The following is a 17944-nucleotide window of genomic DNA, read 5'->3' as shown; positions in this document are numbered from 1 at the left end:
GGAATTGTCTTCACTGGAAAAAAAACACATTGGATCTAGAGTCCAGACTCTTGAAAACATTGACAAGAAAAAATACTCTTAATTCAATCGGATTTTTGCTCGAATCAAAACGAAATCCGCTTGAATTAAGATGCTTGGTTCTTGATTTAAGCTAGATTCTGATTGAATCAAGAGTACTTTTTCTTGTCTATGTTTTTAAGAGTCTGGACTCTAGATCCAATGTGTTTTTTTCCAGTATTCCAGATGCACCGTTTAAAATTTGAAATTTGACGAAATAAACATCAAAATTTTCAGTTTTAGTCAAAAATTTCATGACCGATCTCTTTTACTGACTCGATCTACTGTGCGTCGCACTGGAAGGCATTCTCCGCCATTAAAATTGCATTCTGAGGAAAGAAAACAGCGAGACGAGCAGCGTATTTGTTTCTCATTACCGCCGCAATTTTTATTCCCCTCCGCTCCTCTGGCCGACCTTTAAGTCGAGTAATTCGATCGCCTCACAAAGAAGAAGCAGAAGAAGGAGAAGAAGCAGAAGGAGAAGGAGAAGAAGAAGGAGAAGAAAGAGAAGAAGCTCGAGCCAATATTATAGGTCAGAAAAAATTTGGAAACTTTAAACGCTTATAACACCATTCTTACAAACCTTTGAGGCTCTGAAATTGGTTCCATTGGTTTCCTCGTGAAATTTTCTCCTAGAAGCTCTACTTGAAATATAAAATCTGACGAAATAAACATCAAAATTTGCTGTTTTATTTCAAAATTTCATTCTCTCTTATTGACTCAATCTACTGTGAGTCGCATTGGAAGGCATTGTCCGCCATTAAAATTGCATTCTGAGGAAAGAAAACAGCGAGACGAAGAGCGTATTTGTTTCTCATTACCGCGGCAATTTTTATTTCCCTCCGCTCCTCTGGCCGGCCTTTAAGTCGAGTAATTCGATCGCCTCACAAAGGGGTCCCGGAGCGAGGTTCAACTGCAGTAACGAAGGTCTTTCTCGCGAATAGGCCAAGTTGGAAGGGGGGCGTCTTTTGATCTTCTTTAATTCTCCTTCTTCGCTGTATCAATCGAACGTTACTGAATATTTGCCATCATTCTGCGGACTAATAAAATGTTTAACAGAGGTGATCAAGGAACACTCGAGTCTATCCCGTTGAAGTATCTGTCAGAAGTTTCCCGAAGGTAGATTTACACAGGTATGGACAGAACTAAACAACTGGCCTCTGATTGGCTCTCCAGAGGCCCCTTAACTTTCGCCATTTCGTATGTTTTGATTATTTTGATTTATTATGTTCGGTTTATCGTTTGTCAAAATTTTGTGGGATTTTTTGCACAATATTGATAATGCGATATTAATTTTAACGTTTAAACGCACAAACGTTTGAATGTCAATTTGATTGAAATTTAATTAAAAAACGGGCCCCTTAACCTACGTCACGTAGTCATGTGACACGTACTGAGGCTCATGGAAATTTTCAACTTGTCCATACCTGTGTAAATCTACCTTGAGTTTCCCAAAGTCCATATACATCATGTACGAGAACGGTGACATGCGACGATCGATCAAATGTTGATAATTCTTGGCAGTGGCATAGCGTGCTTTGCGATATATTCATTGATTTGTTAACTAAACCAATGGACAAGGATCGATAAACAGGGTGTTTGCAACGAACACCTTCATAATCGATTCTTCACCATAGTTTAAAGTGGGGAAATATACATATTCATTGATTTGTTAACTAAACCAATGGACAAGGATCGGGAAACAGGGTGTTTGCAACGAACACCTACTCAATCGATTCTTCACCATAGCTTAAATTGGGGAAATATCGATAATCGATCATTCACTGAAGTGTAACAACCTTGCGGCAATAGTGGCGATTCATACAGATTAGAAAAACTTTTTCCCCTTTCCATTTAAATTAAAGAACAGTCGATTTTGCCAGCTGCATCATCCGGAACCGATATCCATAATGGCTCCAAACAGAGGAAAAAATGGTGTTGCCAACTCGTAAAAATCACAAATGTCGACAACATCGGACTGGATGAATTCAATTTTTTGGAAAAAAAGCTACTCACAGTTTTTTAGAAGTTTCGAAATTTCTGGAATGATTTACAATAAAATCACAAAAAATTTCGATGCTATATTTTCGTTCGTTCTGTTTTCTTTTTATTAAGCCAAAATTAATTTTATGCGATTCAAGTTTCAGAATTTTTGCATCGTTTAAACATCGTCCGAGTTTCTGGAATTGTTGAAATTAAGATACATATTAACCTTTTAATTGGGGTAAAAACTGGGCAGGGACCGTCACAAGATATGACCGAGTTTTGGGCGATTTTAGCGTCGCGCAGGCCAGGGAAGGGAGTGCGGTGGAGTGTCGAGTCATCTTCATAGTGTGATGCGCCTTCAACCCAGCTAGCGCCGCGCCAGTGTGCCTATCCTATACTCGTAGTCGAATATCGCAAATATAACTCTCGAATTGCGTTTAGTGCAATGCGAGAAGTATTCAAGCGGGCTTGTAGGCGCTAACATGCGTCCGCACTGTTTGGCGCAATGCATGAAGTATTCCTGCAGTCTTGAAGGCGCTGATATGAGTTTGACGCCGACCGCACCGCCGTGTTTGGCGCAATTATTCGAACTCGCGTCAGGATAATCGCGGTATCGAACAATGCAATGGGGCTTAAAAGGCCCATGCTGTGTTTCGACGCCGTATGAGCATTCCAACGTTGCCTCCTTCCTCCCGAAAAAATATTGTCTCCGAGAAAAGCTAGGAAAGGTCTACATGTTCGCTTTTTTAGATTGAATGGATCATTAAAGAAGGTACGAAATTAAGCACTCTGATACTTGATTCTTCACCAAAATTTCCCGTAGAACACGATTCGCGCCACGAAAACTACTAAAATCAACTTCCTGCTAATATATTTACGTTTTAATTGTCCACTGGTTACGGGAACTTTGAATTGCTCGGTCAAGTGAAAAACAAAACCACACGTGAATCAAATTGCGCACGACAACGGCATTAGCAGACTACTCAATCGAGCTTTGTTTTTTCCCCCACACTGTGTTGTTTGCCGATGCGCTCACCGTAATTTTTGAGACACTTTCTATGAGTAAAAACTCTTATTTTTGCTCTAGCGAAAGTTTGCAACAGACCCATTGAATCACTGAAAGGAAATAATCGCTCACAATATTTTGCTGAGGTCTGTTAGACAACTCCGCCTGAGTATATGTGAGCACACACACGCGTGCATTTAGTTACGCGCGTAAAACCACGCATTAAGAAGTTTACGAAAAGTCGCTAGGCAATTTGAAATCTCAAAGCTGATTTGCGGTGCGTTTTCGAAAGCCTCGAACGGAACTGTCGAAACGAAAGGCAATCGTCAATAAATACTTCATTATCCGATTTGATAGACTTCGCATGAAATGATTACCTATACTAATTACCCTTCTTGGTCCGTTTCTCCAGCCGTTTCGGGCAAAAGAGAGCTTACGATTTTTTCTTCTGAAACACGAAAGTTTGGACCTTCCCCTGACTTTGCCGAGAGAGCGGACTGTGTTGTATCAAAGTTAAGTGAAATCCTATCGATCAACATCAGTGGCGTGGCGTGAATTGCGATCCATCGATTGTTATGTCATTTAAACCTATGGTAAAGAATCGATTATTAAGGTGATCGCTGCGAAAACCCTGCTTATCAATCCTTTTCCATAGGTTTAAATGGCATAACAATCGATGTATCGCAAAGCACACCACGCAACTGATCAACAGCATCTGTTCAGCTTTCAAAGATACAACCGCTCTCATTGTGACCGAAGTTGTTATTATTACGGTAAAACCTCACTTTGTTTGCACTGGAATTATCTCAAAGCTTAAAAGTACGTTATTAGTACCGGCATAAAAGCTTCCAGAAGTTTGAAAGTCCATCTAGAATGTAAACAATTAGGGTAACTTTGAATGCACCAACGAGGCCGGATTCCAATAACGGGCCATCAGAGAACTTCCCTTAGGAACTAACTCGATGATATAACGCACAAGTTGATTTTAGTTTCTTTTGAAGGAAGAATAGGGAGCAAAATTAAGACTAGAAAACGCCAACTATAAAATTAATTGTACAATCACTGATCGATAGTGAGGAGGGAGGACAGCTACTTTCCCATACGGGGGTGCCTTAGGGTGCGTCAAAAAAAATGAAAGTCTGAAATGTTCCGCTCCCCAGGCGGCAATCGATGACGTTTGGTAAAAAAACATGTTTGCCAAAATTTGGGCCAATTTCAATCATTTTAAATGGTGCCAAAGGTCAATTTTGTGATAAAATTATGATATTTTGGTTTAGACCTCGATTTCGTACAAAAAACTCGATTTTACGCTGAAATCGTGCGTTTACGAGAAAAATGTCAAAGAACTCGACTTGTAGAGGATGAAATTTTACACTAGGAGGACGTCTTTGTAACCGATAAAAATCAAATTGAACTAGAAAAACTCAACTCGGTATTTATTTTTTTGGTCCTCAGAATTTCCGAGGTCTTACTAAGTAGGTTTAAAAGACTCATTTTTCACGAAAATAAGTCGAAAGAGGGTATAAATGAACTGTAGGCAAGTGTTGAGGATGCAAATGTCATCAGAACTTCCTCAGTTTCAAAAAAAGTTCCAACTATTTTGCACAATCCTCCAAAAAGTGTACGACTCGAGAAGCAGGATCGTGCTATAATAGTAGGGGGAAAGTGCGGTTTGACCGGGAAAAATTGCGTAACAAACTTTCCCTATGTAATCGTCATCAGTAGGTCCCCCTGAACAACTTCCTAAAAGTTAAAAATGGCCCGACCCCGGAATATCCCTCAAAAAAGTTAAAATTGAAAATGGCGGCCGTAATAAGAGGGTCCGGGAAATCGGTATTTTAAAATGCTCATCCTGTCTCATCATGTGAGGTATCATTTCCTATGTAATTTTGGTCGTAGATTTCATAAATAAATTCCGCAAGGCCCTCCGGCCAAAGGGGGCGCTCCAAATCGAAGATGGCGGCCAAATGTGAAAGGCAGGAGGTTGCATTTTTTTAAATATTCACCGAAGGAACAAGGAAAGTGAAGTGTCTTTATTTTCATGTATTTATGGCCAAGAAACTTAAATTTGATGTTATAAATGTATTTAATGAAGGAAATTAAAGGAAACATACGACTACCGAGAGAAACGTAAGGTCAGAAGAGGCCTTGCGGAATTCATTTATGAAATCTACGACCAAAATTACATAGGAAATGCTACCTCACATGATGAGACAGGATGAGCATTTTAAAATACCGATTTCCCGGACCCTTATTACGGCCGCCATTTTCAATTTTAACTTTTTTGAGGGATATTCCGGGGTCGAGCCATTTTTAACTTTTAGGAAGTTGTTCAGGGGGACCTACTGATGACGATTACATAGGGAAAGTTTGTTACGCAATTTTTCCCGGTCAAACCGCACTTTCCCCCTACTATTATAGCACGATCCTGCTTCTCGAGTCGTACACTTTTTGGAGGATTGTGCAAAATAGTTGGAACTTTTTTTGAAACTGAGGAAGTTCTGATGACATTTGCATCCTCAACACTTGCCTACAGTTCATTTATACCCTCTTTCGACTTATTTTCGTGAAAAATGAGTCTTTTAAACCTCTACTTAGTAAGACCTCGGAAATTCTGAGGACCAAAAAAATAAATACCGAGTTGAGTTTTTCTAGTTCAATTTGATTTTTATCGGTTACAAAGACGTCCTCCTAGTGTAAAATTTCATCCTCTACAAGTCGAGTTCTTTGACATTTTTCTCGTAAACGCACGATTTCAGCGTAAAATCGAGTTTTTTGTACGAAATCGAGGTCTAAACCAAAATATCATAATTTATCACAAAATTGACCTTTGGCACCATTTAAAATGATTGAAATTGGCCCAAATTTTGGCAAACATGTTTTTTTACCAAACGTCATCGATTGCCGCCTGGGGAGCGGAACATTTCAGACTTTCATTTTTTTTGACGCACCCTAGGGTGCCTGTATGATAAATACAAGCTGTATACAAAATATGTTTTGTTAAAATAGGTTGAGTGCCCATTTTTAACAACCTTGCTGCAATATACTTCAAGTTACCTTAACAGTTCAAAGACACAAAAATTGCATGCCATCTCACACGAAGAAAGGCTTTTTTGTTCTAAAATGGTTGCAATATCCAAATGACGTGGTAACGACGATAGAATGAACAACCTCGTTTCTCGATCTGCAACGTTGCAAATTCCCTCTTGTAATTTTCCTATTATTGGAAACCATATCATGTCATTTCTTGACAACATGTGATGAATTTTCGGTGCGAATTCCGATTTGCTGATTCGTTCTCCTTGAAAAAATAACAAATATAAAGGGAGGCATAGAAACGCCGCAATTGAGATATTCTGTTGTCTATTTTACCGTCTCTAAAAAGAGCATGTTGCTCTGTGCCCTTACTGTGACTGAAAAGTCACAAGAGAAGAAAACACAGATGGACAGTGTAAAGCACATTATTTTTGTGAAGCAGCTATGAGGTGTTTGAACGATCGAGAGAGCTGTGTCGTTATAGAAACAAAGAATATTTTACTTTTGCAAACCACTTGGCGTAGATAGCTGGACAAATTCATGAGCCAAAAGCTCTTAACCGTGAGACTGCATCGCAAAACTCATAATAATTCAAGTGGTTCGCATAGCAACCAGTAGACTTTACGCGCAAGTTCCAGAGATTCTCCATAATGAAATCTCTTACTATATAAGGTTCCGAAATGGAATGGAGTTTTCGTATGTCCGTGAGTGTATTTGCCATACGTAGTGCTTTTGAAGCAAAGTACTTGAAGTACATCGATACGCTGAATATAATACTGTATTTTGATCGCTTATTGGAACTGAAAGCTGCTAACCTAACGTGCACATGCAATCCTCGAAACAGTTCACAGCACTGCAAGGCATTCTCTGTCACTTCCCCGCCACTGTCCACTATTTTGAAAAGTTTAAAAAAATAATAATCTCTCACACGTGATAGAAAAAGAGGGAATTTGGCCAATGCTCCACACGCGGGGGAGGGCCATTTGTATGTGCTCCTTTTGATGAAACCTGTTCTCAACATTTTTCTCATTATTATTACCCCCCCCCCCCCCCCAAGAAAAAAAAATTGTGGTGTAGTAGTTTAGGATTTAGCTTCTCGATTAGCTGGATTTTCTGAGCATTTTGCTCCTATTAATCCCCCTCCCTCAAAAAAAGGGTGGTGTAGTAATTTAGGATTTGGCTTTTTGATTAGCTGGATTTTCTGAGCATTTTGATCTTATTGATCCCCCCTCAAAAAAAAAAAATTGTGGTGTAGTAGTTTAGGATTTAGCTTCTCGATTAGCTGGATTTTCTGAGCATTTTGCTTCTATTAATCCCCCCCCCCCCCTCAAAAAAAAAATTGTGGTGTAGTAGTTTAGAATTAGTTTCTCGATTAGCTGGATTTTCGGAGAATTTTGCTCCTATTAATCCCCCCCCCCCCCCCTCAAAAAAAGGGTGGTGTAGTAATTTAGGATTTGACTTTTCGACTAGCTGGATTTTCTGAGCATTTTGCTCATATTAATCCCCCCACCCCTCTAAAAAAAAAAGAATTGTGGTGTAGTAGCTTAGGATTAGCTGGATTTAGCTTGGAGTCCATTACGGTGAACGTGATGCCACATTACCCGGTGAAGGCGCAAGAGCCGAGAAGGAAGAGCGGCCTCTTTAATAATTTCATAAAGGAGAAGAAGAATAAGCTTAAATTACCATTAGAGCATACTGCACACCACAAAGGTTACGATCGTGAAGAATTCTCGGGCTGAGTACTGAGTAATACCAGCTGTAATTTTTATGCCAGCTTTTAATTTACCGCGCTCGATGGTTCCTCCCGGACGCCATCCGCGCCTCCTCTCGAACAAGAAAAGGGCGTCACGCGTACCCTCATACTCCCGTCACAGCCAAGAGAGCAGTAAGTGGAATTCTGTATGAGCCACGATTAGCCCATGTTTTTATGCGTCTGGAGGTTCATCCCAGCATGCACTCACTGCTTTCTTCGCTATCACGGCAGGATAGCTCCTAAGCGCTCGTTTTATCCGAGCTTCGAGTATTGAATCGTCACTATGAGCTTAGCAACTCCCAAGTTGTCGTTATAACGATTTTCTTCTCTAATTACACATTGTTAAACTGACGGACATGCATGGGCGTAGCTGGACAAATTCTTGGGCAGACCAACCGAGGTGTGCGATCGTGGGTGGACGAGACTCAGAAAATGTTGAAAAAGTAACTTTTGCTATCAATCATTTTTACGAAACGGATTAGGAAAGAATCAAGTCATTTTTTCACAAAAAATGTGTTGAAGGGTTCCCAGGGGTCCATAGGAGACACTTCGAAAGCGTAGAGGGGGGGGGGGGGAAGTAAGGGGGGTCGGGAGGGCTTTTGCCGGAAAATTTTCGAAATTTTAAAGCATATGATATGCAGTTTGAGTCGATTTCGTCAAAATGATCATACCATATATAGGCGTCCTTTTTTCTTCTTTTCTCCGCTCTCCTGCTTCTTTCATTTTTCCCCCTTTTCTTCCTTTTTTTCGAGCGAACGGGGGGGGGGGCAGGGGCGCACGCCCCTCCCCTCTCCCTCCCTCCCCGGATCCGCCTACGCTAGGGTCTGAAAAACTTACGGTGGTTCTAAGCGAGCAGAATCGGGCTTAGATGATTTCAGATCATAGATCAGCTAAAAATAACAATATTTTTTCAATCACCAAGTTTTTACGTCCATCATGAACGGAGCTTTTGCCCTTCGATAAACACGGCTTTTGTCGTCATCCTCCGTGGGGTAGCTTATACCATGCGCCCTTTCACCTTGAATTCGTCAATGCGCACACATTTGTACTTGCTATTCGACCTGTAACACGGATGAAACTACGGTGAAAGAAACCATTGTATGCATACACCTCCGCGTCCACCGTGACGTCACAGGATGTGTTCTTTGAAGGGTAATGTCTCCGTTGATATTGGACATAGAATTTTCGTGGTTAGACAGATCTTATCATATTTTGCTGATCGATACTCAAAAATTATCAAAAATCCAACTGATGTCATCTTGTCGTTACAGATCGAAAAACTCTCATGCTGAGAAGCGCGTGAGTTCTTAGTTTATGTTACAAGGCCCTCTCAACTCTCCACAACGATTTCAGTTAGTCAAGCAAACGAACGGCAAGGTTTCAGTGCTCAGTGAAACACCATTAGCCAAGTCGGGTACTCGCTCGAAAAAGCATTCCACTTATCGACGAACAGGATTGTTGAGTGTTGGCTGCGTTGACACAAATATTGACAGACAAAACGCGAAGCGGTGTCTCCTGGTCTTCGAGTGGGTTTCGATTTGATGTTGTTCAACATTCGGGACACGCTCATTCTTACGAATATTCAAAAACAAAAGGCAGGTATCATGTATGTACGGAGGGCTTAAACCTTAGTCCACTCGCCGCGATAACTCAAAATTTCGTCACCGAGTACAGATGAGTGTATTCTGAACACTTTTTGAAAGAACGGCCAAGAGTTACAATGCAACTTAGAGTTATGGCGATCTGGAGTTGCCAGTGCCAAAAAGGTATGTGGTTTCGAGATGAGGCTGTTTAAATTGCATCTTCCAGGGGTAGGACAAAGTCCCTGTCGATATCGTCACCTTCCGGCCGAATTATCACAAGCGCCATGGGACGTTTAAAAACGTTCGTCGCCATTTAATTGTTGGTGGAATCTGTTTGAAAATTTCACTGAATTTTCTTTGCGCTGCCGATAAAATTCAGTGAATTATTTGAAAACAAGTGCCATTGGACGTTTAGAAATTTTCGCCGCCATCCAATATTTTTACAGAGAAATTGTTGGTTGAATCTGTTTGAAAATTTCCCTGAATTTTTTTGTGCTGCCGATAAGATTTAGTGAATTTTTCTAACAGATTCAACCAACAATTTCCTCTGTAAAAAATAAAATGGCGGCGGAAATTTTAAAGTGTCGCATGGCGCTTGTGATACTTAAGCCGGAAGGTGACAATTTAAGTACGGGGAAAGGACCGACGAAATTCGGCCCCTTCAATTCGAACTTGGGTCAAATCCCATGAAACGTCCTGTAAAGACAAGGCTTAACCGAGACTCGATCGCCGTGAAGGAACTTCTATTCCTTTGAGCCGCAGCAAAATCCCGGAGTAGTTGGTTCGGTTAGGGCGTTTTTTTCGCCGCTCAACAGCTGTAACCGCCGACCACGTGGTTGGCAGCGGCCGAAAACAAAGGGTTTCGGCCCGGCCCGGCGTCGCGACGCTGCCCGGCCCGGCCCCGGCCGCAAGAGCGAGTGAAAGTGCGCATTAAAACCCAGCCCCCTCCCCCTCCCCTCCACTGTTGCCACAAGCTCTGAAAGATTCCAAAAATTCCGCTCGTCGTCTTTTCAGCTGTGTTTAGTTAGTGTACCCTCTCATCTTCGATGGAGAAAGTCCGAAAACCCGCATTTCGATCACTGTGTTTCCAGGTCCCTATTCACACCGTATGGACGTATTTCTGTTAACGGAACTAAGTGCCAAATTGAGTTCCTTTTGAGGATTTTAGAATCCCGGATAGCGCGTTCTGTCAAACGGAACTAAAGCGCCATGGAAAAGCATTGCGAGTATACGACGGAACGAGCATCTTTCTCCGCAACACCTGCCAATCCAAGCCCCCTCTACCTTCCTCACCCTATGGCGCTTAGTACCGTTGATAGAAATACGTCCATATAAGCACTCTGACTTCCCATTTTTAATTTTTTTTTTTTTTGACTAAGTATGTTTTAGAAACCCTCTTGGTCAAATCTCATGATTTTTGAGGTCATTGCAGGGTGTCAACTCTGCCGTGGCAAGGGAGAACGCCGTATGAGCCTTCAGAAGTTGCCAAGTTTCCTTCGATAAAAACCGAATTTATTGGGAAAATTGTGATTATTTTTTCTCAACATTTTCAGGCAATTTTGCAAGCAATTCAATATAAAATATCTGAAAATTTCAAGGAAAAATATGGACGAATGCCGTTAAAAATACATGTTTTATCAAGGGAAATTTGGCAACTTTCGTATGTTCATACGGCGTTCTTCCTTACAACAGCAGCACTGGTCCGGAAAGTTCGGAAAAGTACTGACTCTTTAGCGACGGTCCGGAAGGACTGAAGAAGTACGGAAATTCCGCTAGAAGGTCTTGAATTTTTCGCCTCATACTATGCGTATCATGTATTCAGACAGCCTGGAAAGCATGCAATCTCTTTGCACTTTGATTTTTAGTGGCGTGTTTGCCCGCTGGATCGCGATTGTGCAGCCAGTACATCTTCAGGTTACCAATGAGCTTTGAATTTCGAGATTACGTCATTTTTGTCGCAATTTGTGCGTGTATTTTGAAATTTTTCGAATTTCGTCGTGTGAAGGCACATTGAGACACTGGAAAAGCTCTCAATTTCTCTGTCGAAAAGGGCTTGAATTTTTTGCGGAAATACTTACAAAGTTCTTATTTTTTTACTAGCCAGTTTTAGTTGACACCCCGTCATCAGTGGCTAAGAATCTTTTCAAAAGCCTATTTTATTTAAGTTTCTGAAGTAAGGTTCAAAAAGTGACCCTGTGCAGGAGAAAATCGCCTTTTGGCGTTGAGCAAAAGACATTTCATAGGAACAGAAACCCTGGAACTTCGGAATCCAGATACGTGGATTGCAAGTCTTATACCATACTCTAAAGTTAACCATAAGTTTATCACCAATAAGTTATTGTAAGTTTACCAAAAGTCAAGTATAAGCCTACCATAAGTTTATTATTGACATTCGCATTTTGATACTTTGATTCCTATCTTATCTTTACCCCGAAATCTTTTCTTTCTTTCTTCTCTTGGTTTTATCGCTAGTATTTTAAATGGAAGTTTTCGTCTGTTGCAGGTCATACGCGGAGTGCATTTGGAGCCGCCTCACATCATGAAAAAGCGGAGCGTAGACCAACCTTTGAGGATACTCTTGTACTACGATGAAAGCGTATATAGGTAAGGATCCGTCAAATTATGCCATTTACTTTCACCAGAGTGTCCACTCTGCACTGTCCGCCGTCCAGTTCACGGCCACGTGGGAAATCGGGGAAAAGCCATCTTCTTAGAATCAGAATGAGAGCTTTGAAATTTGCAATCTATGAAACGCTGAGAAAAAGGGATGAGTTTAACTCCGGCCAGAGGTAGGACTGGGAAATAAATACTTGGGGTACGTTTAAAATAAATAAATGAATAAATAGATAAACAAGCTTGAGAAGTTGAATTGAGAGGCAATATTCATTCGGAAAGTCGTGAACATTACGACTTATTCTTACGAAGACACTGGTCAAGTGGTCAGTTGCGCTGGTCACTGAATCGTGTTTTGGTGCTTGATTTTTGTGGATTAGCTAAAAATAGTAAGATATGTCTAAACAGCATCTTTTTACGTTACATATTATTCGAGATATTGTCCTTTGAAAAATCGGGTTTTTGACGTCATCCACCGCGGTAATGACACCCTTTGTTCCTTCCACCTTGAGTTACACTTTGAGTAACTAGTGAAAATGTGTGTTTCCTTGACAGATGAAAGCAAGGTGGAAGAAACCAAGGGTGTCAACACCACGGTGTATGACGTCAAAAACTCGATTTTTGAAAGGGTGATATTTCGGCAATATTGAACGTAGAGAGTTGCTGTTTGGCAGATCTTGTTATTTTTAGCGGATCTACAAGAACCAAGGATTCGATAACCGCAGTGCAACGGACCCATTCTTTTGGGCCCTCTCCAGTTTTTCCGTTTGCGCAGAGGATTGAATTCGGCAGAGCAATCACTATACTTTAATGAAATAGCTCGGAATTTAATTGGAAAATAATCTTAAATTAAAGCTGGAAAAACTGACAATGAGTGGCAACTGGCCCCGCTCTTCAGATTTCTAAAAAATGAAACTCAATTTGTAGGAAAGAGGAAGAGCGACTTTTCATTCACACCGATTTTTACGGCGAATTCTTCCATCCTCGTAACAATTAAACTCCTCATTTTTGGTATAAAAACCACGCGACTTTGTTTTTCTAAAAGGAAAAGATAATAGAAAAGCAATGTTTTATAAATTAGGTATGTTCTGTACTTTGTTTCATTCTGCTAAATTTAGTCCAAATGTACGTATGTGTGAAAGCAGGCTTTATTAGTCAGCTACCTGCACCAAGGTGAACAATTCATTAAAGCCTCAAAGTATTGTATTGATTCGGAAACCAGCGGGGAAATGGAGTAATTAAATATCGCCGCAATCCTCTAATTATCGAATGCTATGCGGTATTGCTATTGCGGCGAGCATCGAATACAACTGCATCGCTTGTAATTTCATCCGAAACCCGAACGGCATAATAATGCGCCTTCTTCGCTCAACAAGTTTCGAGTTAAATGCGTGAAACCATCACTGGCTCTTGTTATTATGACTTGCGCGCCATTGCTAGGAGTGGACTACTGGACAGCGTCAGAAATCAAGCGTTAAAATTTATGTTTTCTCATCACAATACTTGTTCAGCACGGTGAACAAATTGAAAAGTTCCGGTTACAACTTATGCGTGAGGAATTAGAACTTTCCGTTTATTTGATTCAAGCTTTCCTACTTGCCGAGGAAACCATGTTCACCATAATCAAATTGAACATTCACTCGTTTCAATAGGTTTTTGAACTTTTCTCCGAAACGGGGAACAAACAGAGGATTAGAAATGTTAGTAAAAACTCCGTAATAACCGATCACTCATGCCGCAATTACACGCTGAATGTGGGAGCTGAATGTGGCTTGAATGTGGAAGTCATCGGCCCGATGCCTGAATTTTGCGCGTGTCGCACAAAATTCAGCAACGATTCTCAGCGACCATCAGATAATGTCGGATTTTTCTGAACTATTCGAATAGATTTGATGCACATCTGGATGAAAGTAAGTCGAATCTGCGAAATTTCAGCTGTTGAGCGATGACTGTCGACTCCCATATTCAGCTGCCAAATTCAGCGTGTGATTGCGGTTTGCCAACTATTCGGTTTGCCAACCTGATACTTCGGTTCATCATTGTGAAGACCTAAACTGTTGGTTCCCTAACTGACGCATCGGCCAGTATAAAATGTAACTTTCGAAAATTGAAACAACTGACAAAAGACTAGGTTCAGAGGACACGAGCTGAATCGACGGTTAAGTGATGTTTTCGTAAATCAGAAGTCCGGTTGTGTGGACCGCAAGCTCGGTTAAGCGAACCGAAAGTTCTGTTTGACAAACCGAAAAAACACAGCTTGTCGAGCTTATGCGACCGAATCTAGAACTTTAAGAACTCCACTCGTTGTTTCCTACGTTGTCGTTGAAATGACGTAACTCTATCTCAAACTTGAAGAATTACTTCATACCGTAATTTTTTCTTCACACGTAAATGACTGCGCAGTTTCTGACCAAAATTTTGCTGAATTATCTGGATAATCTATAGAATCAGTGAAATTTTTATTAAAAAATGCCATAGAAAAATGTCCACTTTTTACCATATATTTGTGCCATCATGCACATTTATGTTCTATTTTTTTCTTTACCTAATGTTACTTCTTTCTTTTTTTATTTGATTACAGGCTGGACGAGGGAAAATTTCAACTCATTAACGTAAGTTGCTTCTCTCAATCAAGTCTCTAGTTTGTCTTATTTATTACCTATCAGATTCTAAAAAAATAATCTTTTGTAATTGAAACAACTTACTTCGATCACTTTGGCCGTTTACTCGGAAACGTTAGGGAGAGCCCTAACCTTAGTCCTACTAACCCTTTCGGAAATTTGAGTAAAATTTCTGCATTGTACGAAGCAAATTCCAAAAATTTAAAAAAAAAAAAAATCCGCCCAAGCGTTCTCTTGTATGAAATTAAATTGCTCAGTTAAATTGGGCAATAGCTGCAGATGTGGCGTGCATGGTTCCTTTCTGCTATACGCGGTCCGCGTGTTCCACGCAGAAGTCATAGATGTACTTTAGGTCATTTTGCCAGTGTGGGGGCTGGCCTCTCCATCAGGGGGGGCCTGGGCGGGGTATGGAGTACTTTCAATACAGAAGGGGGTTCCGGGAACCCCCCGGGAAATCTTTGAAAGTTAAATTCTATTTGGACGCATTTTGACGCGTCCGTGATGAAGATATTCCATCAATTTCTGCAGAAAAATTACGCTTTTATTACTTTCAGCAAAGAATACTTTCGAATTGTTGCATTCAATAGTTCCGGAAAATTTTATAATTTTTAAATCTGTTTGGACACATTTTGTGGCTTCCGTGACGGGGGATTTTCCATCAAATTTTGCAGAATAACTACGTTTTTTCTTTTTTTATTTTCCGCTCAAAGCACTTTTGAATTGTTGCATTCCAATACACACACCTGGAAAATTATAGAAATTTTAACTCTATTTTGAAGCATTTTGTGGCTTCCATGATGAACATTTTAGAAAATACTAAATGAATGAACATGGTGTTTCTGTGTAAGACTCTAATTTAAGAGAGATAATGATTCTCGACAAAGGTTTTTTCCCACCATCCAGAATTTCCCGGGGGGGGGGGGGTTAATACTATTTTCAATTCGACAGGAGGCCAGCCCCCCCCCCCCTTTTGTACGCCCACGAGACGAGTGTTTTTATGAAATAGCCAGAAATAGTAATTTCTTATTGAAAGATGTATCGCAGTAGTTTAAACGAAACTGAAACGAAAGGAAATTCGCGAGCCGGACCCCAGCTCGCTCGAGACGAAGTCATCCAAGCTCGAATTACGAGCCCACCGCACAGCCGAGCGTTTTTCCAGGCGCGCTCGCAATCAGATGTATGATTTTTCTCGTAGATGTTCTTCTTTCCTTCATCCTCGGTGAATTTTTTTCTTTTTTTTTCCTATGCCCGAGTTTTTCTTCGGCGGCGTGACCGTCGTGATCACGAAAGTGGAAAATGGTAGCGTAGAAAATCATCGACTCGCAGATCTCGCTCCACCAGGGGAGAGGCTTGTTCCTGGGCGCACCTCTGATCATAATTTTTCCCCCCTCCCCACCCCCCAACCGGACAAGTTTCTCCTTTAAGTACCGTTCATCGAATTATGCCGTTGAAGTTTTTCAGGAGAGGGAGTTTTTGCAGAACTGGTCTAATTAACTCCGCATTTTCAGCTTGCATTCAGAATTTCAAATTTCTTGCCCCGAAACTAGGTATTTGAAGAAAAAAATCTTAGCCGCGACAATTGAAGCGCTTGGTGCAGAGACTCTTCCTGGTTGCAATGTCTCGGTATATCCGCTAACTTTTCATCCATCGTGATCAAAACAGATTTATCTACTTTGTTGAAATTTTTACCGAATATTATGATTTTATAATGCTCGGAACGGAAAATATCAGAGAAGTCACGCAATATATATTCTTTTCTAAATTATAAATTGTTAGAAAAGATAATGAAACATCGTAACCGAGGAATGTCCTTTCCGAGAGATTTTTTTCTCCGTCTCCAACGCCTCCATTGCATTGCAATGAGGTTGCAATGCCACTGAGATGGTGCAACTTTGATACATTTCTTTCTTTCTTCCTTGAAAAGGTTGGATATGCTGGTCACATTTTTTGTCAATTTTTTTAATTTTTTTCGTTTATGGCGAAGAAAAATTTTCACATTAATTCACAGCTTTAGCTTACCTTTCAATAATTTCTGTTTATCTAACTTTTTTGAGGCCATTAGATTCTGGTAATGCCGCTATCGTTGAATCAATCCCAAAAGAGTTATCGGGCTTTTATTGTGCGAGAGAAAATCGCCTGTCTTCAGTTTAGCATTGGAAGGAAAGTCAATATCCAAAATGGCGGTTCCTCCATCGCAGTCTAAAAACGTAAACTTATTTGGTGTGAGCTCCAGCAGTTTACTCATCCAAGTATTTCTGATGCTCATTAGAATATTTCTGTTTTTTTCCAGAATTCCGTTTTACCCGAAGCAGTCCACTATTGGGAGCAAGCTCTTATGGTCAGAAAAACACACAATGTCATCAGGCTGAATAGGTCAGTATACTTCAACAATTTTGAAAATATCTGATTAATCTTAAAATGAATTGTTCTTCTCTGTAACCTACTTTGGGTCAGGGTTTCTTACTACCGGGGGAGGAGAGCGTAGAGTATCACGTCATAATGAAGGCGCTTGCGACCGAAACTTCGCCTATCTAAGGACTCCTTAGAATTTGGTATTGAAGGAGAGAGATTTCATTTTGAACTCCTTTAGAAAAATAGGTATTTCGTCTTGATAGACACTCTTAATCTTCCGTATAGTTAGTGTAGTTGCCTGTAATCAACTTGTTTTGCAAATTGAATGTCAAAATGGACGAATTTCTGCCAAACGGAACTATGTGCATTATGACGTGAGCGGTGAGCCCGGTTATGCATGTACTCTTATGAGTCTCAGAGCTCATGTCTTAATTCACATAGTTCCGTTTGGCAGAGATACGTCCAAGAAAGCAATTGATTTCAGGTAAGTATATGACGAGGGATTCAATCGTATATCACATTTTATCCTACTATTTATAAAATTTCAAGGCAGAATGTAGTCTAGTTTCCAAGTGAAATGACGACGATCAGGCACATAGAATGGTATAGTACTAAAACTTGATGAAGGAAAGTAGGAATGAGATAGAAGTCGAATTTACGAGTAAATTCCAATCACTTTTTTAAGATTCCGCGTGCTACCGCAATACATTTTTTTTTTTTTTTTTTTTTTTTTTTTTTTTTTTTTTTTTTTTTTTTTTTTTTTTTTTTTACATTTACTAAGGAATGTATTTATGTGCAACCCAAAAGAAAAGCGCATAGCATAATTATTCCTAGTTGAGAAAGAAATTGGAGGAACTTGATCTTTTCAACCATTTTGAAAGGCGTAGTAGAATAAATACATTGTCGTAGAATTTTAACCCAAAGGTAGGAGAGCCTG

General features: G+C 40.3%; 1 protein-coding gene across 1 annotated transcript in view; it reads left to right on the top strand.

Moving 5' to 3' along the window:
- Window positions 1-17944, top strand: part of Invadolysin (leishmanolysin-like peptidase, invadolysin) — an 89419-nt gene that overhangs the window by 48751 nt on the left and 22724 nt on the right. The window contains exons 2-4 of the mRNA XM_019044606.2: window positions 11925-12025; window positions 14616-14646; window positions 16946-17028. Of these exons, the coding sequence (XP_018900151.2) occupies window positions 11925-12025; window positions 14616-14646; window positions 16946-17028 (215 nt within the window). The remainder of the gene's footprint in view (window positions 1-11924; window positions 12026-14615; window positions 14647-16945; window positions 17029-17944) is intronic.

The sequence above is a fragment of the Bemisia tabaci genome, chromosome 2 (genome assembly GCF_918797505.1).
Source record: "Bemisia tabaci chromosome 2, PGI_BMITA_v3".
In the NCBI taxonomy this organism is placed as follows: domain Eukaryota; kingdom Metazoa; phylum Arthropoda; class Insecta; order Hemiptera; family Aleyrodidae; genus Bemisia; species Bemisia tabaci.
Note: the sequence above shows the minus strand (reverse complement) of the source record. Positions and strands in the feature narration are given on the sequence as shown.